Source organism: Salvelinus namaycush, unplaced genomic scaffold (assembly GCF_016432855.1).
Source record: "Salvelinus namaycush isolate Seneca unplaced genomic scaffold, SaNama_1.0 Scaffold3172, whole genome shotgun sequence".
Classification (NCBI taxonomy): Eukaryota; Metazoa; Chordata; class Actinopteri; order Salmoniformes; family Salmonidae; genus Salvelinus; species Salvelinus namaycush.
The window spans coordinates 18,674-28,044 of NW_024060089.1; the positions used below are offsets into that span (position 1 = coordinate 18,674).

General features: G+C 48.8%; 1 protein-coding gene across 2 annotated transcripts; it reads right to left on the reverse strand.

The window, feature by feature from the left end:
• Positions 1-2,447: 2,447 nt before the first annotated feature.
• Positions 2,448-9,037, reverse strand: pop1 (POP1 homolog, ribonuclease P/MRP subunit). Of its 2 annotated transcripts, XM_038985318.1 has the most exons (4): positions 8,881-9,037; positions 7,045-7,224; positions 3,050-3,808; positions 2,448-2,862 (listed from the first exon to the last, which is right to left on the reverse strand). In XM_038985318.1, exons 1-3 carry the CDS (start codon positions 9,000-9,002, stop codon positions 3,085-3,087), a joined length of 1,026 nt encoding a protein of 341 aa, XP_038841246.1. In that variant the 5' UTR covers positions 9,003-9,037; the 3' UTR covers positions 2,448-2,862; positions 3,050-3,084. The 2 variants fall into 2 exon arrangements, with proteins under 2 accessions (XP_038841246.1, XP_038841245.1); XM_038985317.1 differs by having other exon boundaries at positions 2,448-3,808.
• Between the last annotated feature and the right edge of the window lie 334 nt (positions 9,038-9,371).

Genomic DNA, 9,371 nt, shown 5'->3' on the forward strand with positions numbered 1-9,371 from the left:
ACACCCCAGTTAGCTAGCTAGGTCTCACTAGACAACTACCATGTGCAGTAAACAGTAGCTATCGCTGTGCAGGCTAGGCTACACCCCAGTTAGCTAGCTAGGTCTCACTAGACAACTACCATGTACAGTAAACAGCAGCTATCGCTGTGCAGGCTAGGCTACACCCCAGTTAGCTAGCTAGGTCTCACTAGACAACTACCATGTGCAGTAAACAGTAGCTATCGCTGTGCAGGCTAGGCTACACCCCAGTTAACTAGGTCTCACTAGACAACTACCATGTGCAGTAAACAGTAACTATCGCTGTGCAGGCTAGGCTGCACCCCAGTTAGCTAGCTAGGTCTCACTAGACAACTACCATGTGCAGTAAACAGTAGCTATCGCTGTGCAGGCTAGGCTACACCCCAGTTAGCTAGCTAGGTCTCACTAGACAACTACCATGTACAGTAAACAGCAGCTATCGCTGTGCAGGCTAGGCTACACCCCAGTTAGCTAGCTAGGTCTCACTAGACAACTACCATGTGCCGTATACAGTAGCTATCGCTGTGCAGGCGAGGCTACGCCCCAGTTAGCTAGCTAGCTAGGTCTCACTAGACAACTACCATGTGCCGTATACAGTAGCTATCGCTGTGCATGCTAGGCTACACCCCAGTTAGCTAGCTAGCTAGGTCTCACTAGACAACTACCATGTACAGTAGCTGTCGCTGTGCAGGCTAGGCTACACCCCAGTTAGCTAGGTCTCACTAGACAACTACCATGTGCAGTAAACAGTAACTATCGCTGTGCAGGCTAGGCTACACCCCAGTTAGCTAGGTCTCACTAGACAACTACCATGTGCAGTAAACAGTAACTATCGCTGTGCAGGCTAGGCTACACACCAGTTAGCTAGCTAGGTCTCACTAGACAACTACCATGTGCAGTATACAGTAGCTATCGCTGTGCAGGCTAGGCTACGCGCTAGCTAGCTAGGTCTCACTAGACAACTACCATGTGCAGTAAACAGCAGCTATCGCTGTGCAGGCTAGGCTACACCCCAGTTAGCTAGCTAGCTAGGTCTCACTAGACAACTACCATGTGCAGTAAACAGTAGCTATCGCTGTGCATGCCAGGCTACGCCCCAGTTAGCTAGCTAGCTAGGTCTCACTAGACAACTACCATGTGCAGTAAACAGCAGCTATCGCTGTGCAGGCTAGGCTACACCCCAGTTAGCTAGCTAGCTAGGTCTCACTAGACAACTACCATGTGCAGTAAACAGTAGCTATCGCTGTGCATGCCAGGCTACGCCCCAGTTAGCTAGCTAGCTAGGTCTCACTAGACAACTACCATGTGCAGTAAACAGTAGCTATCGCTGTGCAGGCTAGGCTACACCCCAGTTAGCTAGGTCTCACTAGACAACTACCATGTGCAGTAAACAGTAGCTATCGCTGTGCAGGCTAGGCTACACCCCAGTTAGCTAGCTAGGTCTCACTAGACAACTACCATGTGCAGTAAACAGTAGCTATCGCTGTGCAGGCTAGGCTACACCCCAGTTAGCTAGGTCTCACTAGACAACTACCATGTGCAGTATACAGTAACTATCGCTGTGCAGGCTAGGCTACACCCCAGTTAGCTAGGTCTCACTAGACAACTACCATGTGCAGTAAACAGTAACTATCGCTGTGCAGGCTAGGCTACACCCCAGTTAGCTAGGTCTCACTAGACAACTACCATGTGCAGTAAACAGTAACTATCGCTGTGCAGGCTAGGCTACACACCAGTTAGCTAGCTAGGTCTCACTAGACAACTACCATGTGCAGTATACAGTAGCTATCGCTGTGCAGGCTAGGCTACGCGCTAGCTAGCTAGGTCTCACTAGACAACTACCATGTGCAGTAAACAGTAGCTATCGCTGTGCAGGCTAGGCTACACCCCAGTTAGCTAGCTAGGTCTCACTAGACAACTACCATGTACAGTAAACAGCAGCTATCGCTGTGCAGGCTAGGCTACACCCCAGTTAACTAGGTCTCACTAGACAACTACCATGTGCAGTAAACAGTAACTATCGCTGTGCAGGCTAGGCTGCACCCCAGTTAGCTAGCTAGGTCTCACTAGACAACTACCATGTGCAGTAAACAGTAGCTATCGCTGTGCAGGCTAGGCTACACCCCAGTTAGCTAGCTAGGTCTCACTAGACAACTACCATGTACAGTAAACAGCAGCTATCGCTGTGCAGGCTAGGCTACACCCCAGTTAGCTAGCTAGCTAGGTCTCACTAGACAACTACCATGTGCCGTATACAGTAGCTATCGCTGTGCAGGCGAGGCTACGCCCCAGTTAGCTAGCTAGCTAGGTCTCACTAGACAACTACCATGTACAGTAGCTGTCGCTGTGCAGGCTAGGCTATACAGTAACTAACACAGTGTTAGACAGGGAATAGGCTTTAGGTAACTCAGATTGGAGTAGAGGGATTTTATTGTCAACCATTTCAACTACAGCTCTCAAATGCACACAAAAATCGAAAATGGGAATCGAGGCAAACCAAAGAATGTCTTCTCTACAGAGCCAGTACAAACCCAGTGACAATCTGAAGGCAGTCCCTTCGCTGAAAACAATATTGAACTAAAAATAACTCATTTCAACTCAAATGAAAAACTCCCAGAAAACCTTTATAGGGAATTATTATCAAGCAAAAGTTTTTCCACTTAAACAATGTGGCATTCAATATGTGTAATGTTGTGTGTGTGTGTGTGTGTGTGTGTGTGTGTGTGCATGCCATGCAGTTCTTATCTAATACCCCTAACAGGGGTGAGGTGAAGGGACAAGGCACAGTGTTTTTCTCAGAACACAGTCTGTGGCTTTACATAGCTGGGTCTAAGCGAAGCGGTCTTGAACCCGCAGTACTCCTCAGACCTCTATGTTGGTCTAAGGGAAGCGGTCCTGTTGCGATGTGGGGATTGAACCTGCAGTACTCCTCAGACCTCTATGTTGATCTTAGCGAAGCGGTCTTGTTGCGATGTGGGGATTGAACCTGCAGTACTCCTCAGACCTCTATGTTGATCTTAGCGAAGCGGTCCTGTTGCGACGTGGGATTGAACCCTGCAGTACTCCTCAGACCTCTATGTTGATCTTAGCGAAGCGGTACTGCAGTGACCCGGGGTTCCGTAGCAGCACCAGTCCTCTCTGGCTGTCAGGCTGTCGGAGCAGGGTGTGTAGGAGACCGGTAACGGTGAGGAGCCCCAGAGCCTCTCCACAGCCAGCCGACAGGGAGAAATCCCCCTGGGTCACCCAGCCCAGAGTCACCCTGGAGCAGTGGGAGGTGACGCTGGGCAGGGGCTCCGGCCAGAGACCCAGAGTCAGGCCTGAGGTACAGGAGGAAGAGGGGTTGGTGAGGCTAGACGAGGAGCTAGGATCAGGACCAGGGTTGACACTAGGGACTGAGGTAGAGGCAGGGTCAGACTGCTTGTTTTCAGGCTTGGCGGAGGAAGAGGAGGTGGTTCCAGGTTTGTTGTGGTCCTTCTTGCGTGGCCGTTTGACACGGCTCTTGAAGTGGTCAGTGTGGAGAGGCTCCTGGGGGCCGGTGCAGCCCGGCTCCTTACGTACCAGCTGGAGGTCCTCTGCGGTGGGTACACACACCAGGGCGTGCTGCTCCGGTTGGCCCTTGGTGACGAGGGAGAGACGGGTCCACACCAGGCTGCTGCCGCCGTGTGCCGAGAGGAGAGCCGCTGCAACGTTACGGTTGAGTGGAGGTGTTGATCCCAGGTTACGTGCCCTCTGACATTTAGAGGATGTGGGGCGACACCAAGCGGACAGCTGCCTTAGAGACTTCCTATTCCTGTTGAACACAGAGACAACCAATTAGGGTTCAGTGTTTACGCTGCGGAACCCAATCGCGGCTCAGCGTTTATAGAATACGGCCACTACTTCTAGGAAAGTCATTTTGTATCCTCAGTGAACCAACAAAGTGGTCTTAAAAGGTATAAAACGTTGTGGTTTTTTCAAACCGCCCAGTGGTTCCCAGCGCCACAAAAAAAATGGATTCAGCCAAAACGCAATCTGAGCTCATGAAGTCAGCCATTACTCTATAAGCTGCTGATTTTAGGAGGATCATCTCTCTGATGTGGGGTCTGATGTGGGGCAGTAATTTGGGTCAGGATGTTCTCATCATGAAAGGTATGCTGGGGAGGGGTTATGCATCAGAGCTGTCAGACACTACGCTGTGGGGGGGGGGGTAAGGGCAAGGCATTATTTAAACAACAATAGGGGTTTCATAAAAGGTGAAATGCAATTATTAAAATATTATGAATGAATACTATAAGTTATGCAGAGGAGAGGAAACTATTATTAGAGATAATGAAAAACACTTTCGATTGAGATTCAGGACTCTATTTGGTCGAAGGCGGAAGCGCTACAGATTCAGGACTCTATTTGGTCGAAGGCGGAAGCGCTACAGATTCAGGACTCTATTTGGTCGAAGGCCGAAGCGCTACAGATTCAGGACTCTATTCAGTCGAAGGCTGAAGCGCTACAGATTCAGGACTCTATTCAGTCGAAGGCCGAAGAGCTACAGATTCAGGACTCTATTCAGTCGAAGGCCGAAGAGCTACAGATTCAGGACTCTATTCAGTCTAAGGAGCTACAGATTCAGGACTCTATTCAGTCTAAGGCGCTACAGATTCAGGACTCTATTCAGTCTAAGGCTGAAGCGCTACAGATTCAGGACTCTATTCAGTCGAAGGCCGAAGAGCTACAGATTCAGGACTCTATTCAGTCTATGGCTGAAGCGCTACAGATTCAGGACTCTATTCAGTCTATGGCTGAAGCGCTACAGATTCAGGACTCTATTCAGTCTATGGCTGAAGCGCTACAGATTCAGGACTCTATTCAGTCGAAGGCTGAAGCGCTACAGATTCAGGACTCTATTCAGTCGAAGGCTGAAGCGCTACAGATTCAGGACTCTATTCAGTCTAAGGCGCTACAGATTCAGGACTCTATTCAGTCTAAGGACGAAGCGCTACAGATTCAGGACTCTATTCAGTCTAAGGCTGAGGCGCTACAGATTCAGGACTCTATTCAGTCGAAGGCCGAAGCGCTACAGATTCAGGACTCTATTCAGTCTAAGGCCGAAGAGCTACAGATTCAGGACTCTATTCAGTCTAAGGCGCTACAGATTCAGGACTCTATTCAGTCTAAGGCGCTACAGATTCAGGACTCTATTCAGTCTAAGGCTGAAGCGCTACAGATTCAGGACTCTATTCAGTCTAAGGACGAAGCGCTACAGATTCAGGACTCTATTCAGTCTAAGGCCGAAGCGCTACAGATTCAGGACTCTATTCAGTCTAAGGCCGAAGAGCTACAGATTCAGGACTCTATTCAGTAAGGCTGAGGCGCTACAGATTCAGGACTCTATTCAGTCTAAGGACGAAGCGCTACAGATTCAGGACTCTATTCAGTCTAAGGCCGAAGCGCTACAAATTCAGGACTCTATTCAGTCTAAGGCTGAGGCGCTACAGATTCAGGACTCTATTCAGTCGAAGGCCGAAGCACTACAGATTCAGGACTCTATTCAGTCTAAGGCCGAAGAGCTACAGATTCAGGACTCTATTCAGTCTAAGGCGCTACAGATTCAGGACTCTATTCAGTCTAAGGCTGAAGCGCTACAGATTCAGGACTCTATTCAGTCTAAGGCCGAAGCGCTACAGATTCAGGACTCTATTCAGTCTAAGGCCGAAGAGCTACAGATTCAGGACTCTATTCAGTCTAAGGCGCTACAGATTCAGGACTCTATTCAGTAAGGCTGAGGCGCTACAGATTCAGGACTCTATTCAGTCTAAGGACGAAGCGCTACAGATTCAGGACTCTATTCAGTCTAAGGCCGAAGCGCTACAGATTCAGGACTCTATTCAGTCTAAGGCTGAAGCGCTACAGATTCAGGACTCTATTCAGTCGAAGGCCGAAGCGCTACAAATTCAGGACTCTATTCAGTCTAAGGCGCTACAGATTCAGGACTCTATTCAGTCGAAGGCGCTACAGATTCAGGACTCTATTCAGTCGAAGGCTGAAGCGCTACAGATTCAGGACTCTATTCAGTCGAAGGCCGAAGCGCTATAGAAATTGAAAGATCCTTTCCCATTGAGCCAACATATGCAGCGGTGGCCGTGAACGCAGTCTCCACTACCGCGGTAACATTACCTTTAAAATGTCAAATCGCGCTGTAACGCTGAACTACTGCGATAAGGATTGAATAGAGGCCTAACAGGATATAAGGAGGACATTTGACTTAGGAACTTTCCTTTACAAAAGATATCATTGCAGGAGGACCAATACAAGTACCAGTCATTTGTGATGTGAAAACACGGGCTAAGCAGGATACTATAAGCTAGTTGAGATATGTCTTCTAGACAGGTTATCTGACGTTGTCTCTTCAACGAGGCAAGGCCGTGTGTTGTAATGATTCTGGTTGGTCAGACAGCTAGCAACAATGACAAGACGCTGCCTTGTGGCGACTCGTTTCAGCTAGTTATCTTGTTCGTGATACCAAAAGGTGTTTTTGACTGATGTCATGTCTATGCTAACATGGTTAACATTCGCTAGCTAACCGACAACAACTAACGATGGATTTGAGAGACAACAAGTGCTCATTTTGCAAATATATTTTCAATAAACATTGGAGACGAAATATAGTTTCCATGTTGTCAACAATAGAAGCCAACCCCGTCTGTTTTGACCCATAGTCGCACACTCGCGTCTGTTTTGTTGAATACTCAATTCTGATTGGGTAGAAGGGCATTCTAGAGTGTGAATAAACTTCAGACAGTTGGAAGAGATATTGGACACCTCTTTAAGTAGTTCCAACAATACATGCCTCATAACCATCCTAAATCACTGCACCGATCCTCCTTCCTACCACGGGGTCCATTATATACAGATAATGTACACAGCTCAGTGTTTATCCATTATATACAGATAATGTACACAGCTCAGTGTTTATCCATTATAACCAGATAATGTATACAGCTCAGTGGTTTTCCATTATACATATATACAGTATGATCCAGAAGTGGCATCTACCTCAAGACTGTGAAGTTACTCTGGGGTGTTGTCACTTCCTGTTCCATTGTTGCGACAGCCTCCTCTCCTCCTCCCTCCTTCACAATCAGCTGCCACTCCTCGACCAGCTGTTGCCAGGGACAACGGAACGGAGCCAGGCAGCCATGTTTGATGTAATTGGTCCGTTTGGCTGGTGGGCGCCTACAGAGGTCAGGGGTCATGCTCTAGTCAATCTGTTTCAGGGCACGAGGGGCAACCCAGCCGTTTATGTAACAATAATATATAACGAAGTCATTAGCCTCCACTTGATGAAATTAGCTCAGTTGAAATATTAAACTCTCATCAGTAATCTGACTTGAATATTAACAGTGTTAACACAGATCCTGTATTAATATGTTGGTTTGAGAGCCATTATATACAGTATGGAACATCCAGAATAACAGTGAGTTAGACTTTATCAAACACTACCAGACACCCCCTTTTACCTGGAGTTACATCAGGTGATACCAACCCTCTCCTCAACACACCCGGAGTTACATCAGGTGATACCGACCCTCTCCTCAACACACCCGGAGTTACATCAGGTGATACCGACCCTCTCCTCAACACACCCGGAGTTACATCAGGTGATACCGACCCTCTCCTCAACACACCCGGAGTTACATCAGGTGATACCGACCCTCTCCTCAACACACCCGGAGTTACATCAGGTGATACCGACCCTCTCCTCAACACACCTGGAGTTACATCAGGTGATACCAACCCTCTCCTCAACACACCTGGAGTTACATCAGGTGATACCGACCCTCTCCTCAACACACCTGGAGTTACATCAGGTGGTACCGACCCTCTCCTCAACACACCTGGAGTTACATCAGGTGATACCGACCCTCTCCTCAACACACCTGGAGTTACATCAGGTGATACCGACCCTCTCCTCAACACACCTGGAGTTACATCAGGTGATACCGACCCTCTCCTCAACACACCTGGTGATACCGACCCTCTCCTCAACACACCTGGAGTTACATCAGGTGATACCGACCCTCTCCTCAACACACCTGGAGTTACATCAGGTGATACCGACCCTCTCCTCAACACACCTGGAGTTACATCAGGTGATACCGACCCTCTCCTCAACACACCTGGAGTTACATCAGGTGGTACCGACCCTCTCCTCAACACACCTGGAGTTACATCAGGTGATACCGACCCTCTCAACACACCTGGAGTTACATCAGGTGATACCGACCCTCTCCTCAACACACCTGGTGATACCGACCCTCTCCTCAACACACCTGGTGATACCGACCCTCTCCTCAACACACCTGGAGTTACATCAGGTGATACCGACCCTCTCCTCAACACACCTGGAGTTACATCAGGTGATACCGACCCTCTCCTCAACACACCTGGAGTTACATCAGGTGATACCGACCCTCTCCTCAACACACCTGGTGATACCGACCCTCTCCTCAACACACCTGGAGTTACATCAGGTGATACCGACCCTCTCCTCAACACACCTGGAGTTACATCAGGTGATACCGACCCTCTCCTCAACACACCTGGAGTTACATCAGGTGATACCGACCCTCTCCTCAACACACCTGGAGTTACATCAGGTGGTACCGACCCTCTCAACACACCTGGAGTTACATCAGGTGATACCGACCCTCTCAACACACCTGGAGTTACATCAGGTGATACCGACCCTCTCCTCAACACACCTGGTGATACCGACCCTCTCCTCAACACACCTGGTGATACCGACCCTCTCCTCAACACACCTGGAGTTACATCAGGTGATACCGACCCTCTCCTCAACACACCTGGTGATACCGACCCTCTCCTCACCTCCTGAACTTGGCCAGCAGCTCAGCCTCCTGCTCTTCCTGGAAGCGTGCTCCTGCAGGGCAGTCTGGGTAGTCGTGGGGAAAGTGTGGCTCTCCTTTATTCTGTGCGTGTTTCAGACTCATCCTCAGCCCTCCGATACGTACTCCTCTATAAACCTGAAGGAGAGGGGGTCTACTTTAGTTACCACTCCTCCACCTACCTGGAGAGGAGGTCCATTAGACATATTTGGAGTAATTAGTCTACTTAGAGGGGCTCCTCAAAAAGGACTATAACCACATATTCTATGGCCTTTGCACTATATAGGGAATAGGGTTCCATTGGGTCCTGGCCTAAAGTAGTGCACTATATAGGGAATAGGGTGGGTCCTGGTCTAAAGTAGTGCACTATATAGGGAATAGGGTTGGGTCCTGGTCTAAAGTAGTGCACTATACAGGGAATAGGGTTCCATTGGGTCCTGGTCTATAGTAGTGCACTATATATAGGGAATAGGG

Excerpts from the sequence above, each read along its gene's own strand:
- pop1 (XM_038985318.1), bottom strand. The coding sequence starts at position 9,002 with ATGAGTCTGAAACACGCACAGAATAAAGGAGAGCCACACTTTCCCCAC. Across the intron at positions 7,225-8,880 it reads CTGCTGGCCAAGTTCAGGAG|GCGCCCACCAGCCAAACGGA; the intron begins GTGAGGAGAGGG and ends TGACCTCTGTAG. Across the intron at positions 3,809-7,044 it reads AGTAACTTCACAGTCTTGAG|GAATAGGAAGTCTCTAAGGC; the intron begins GTAGATGCCACT and ends TGTGTTCAACAG.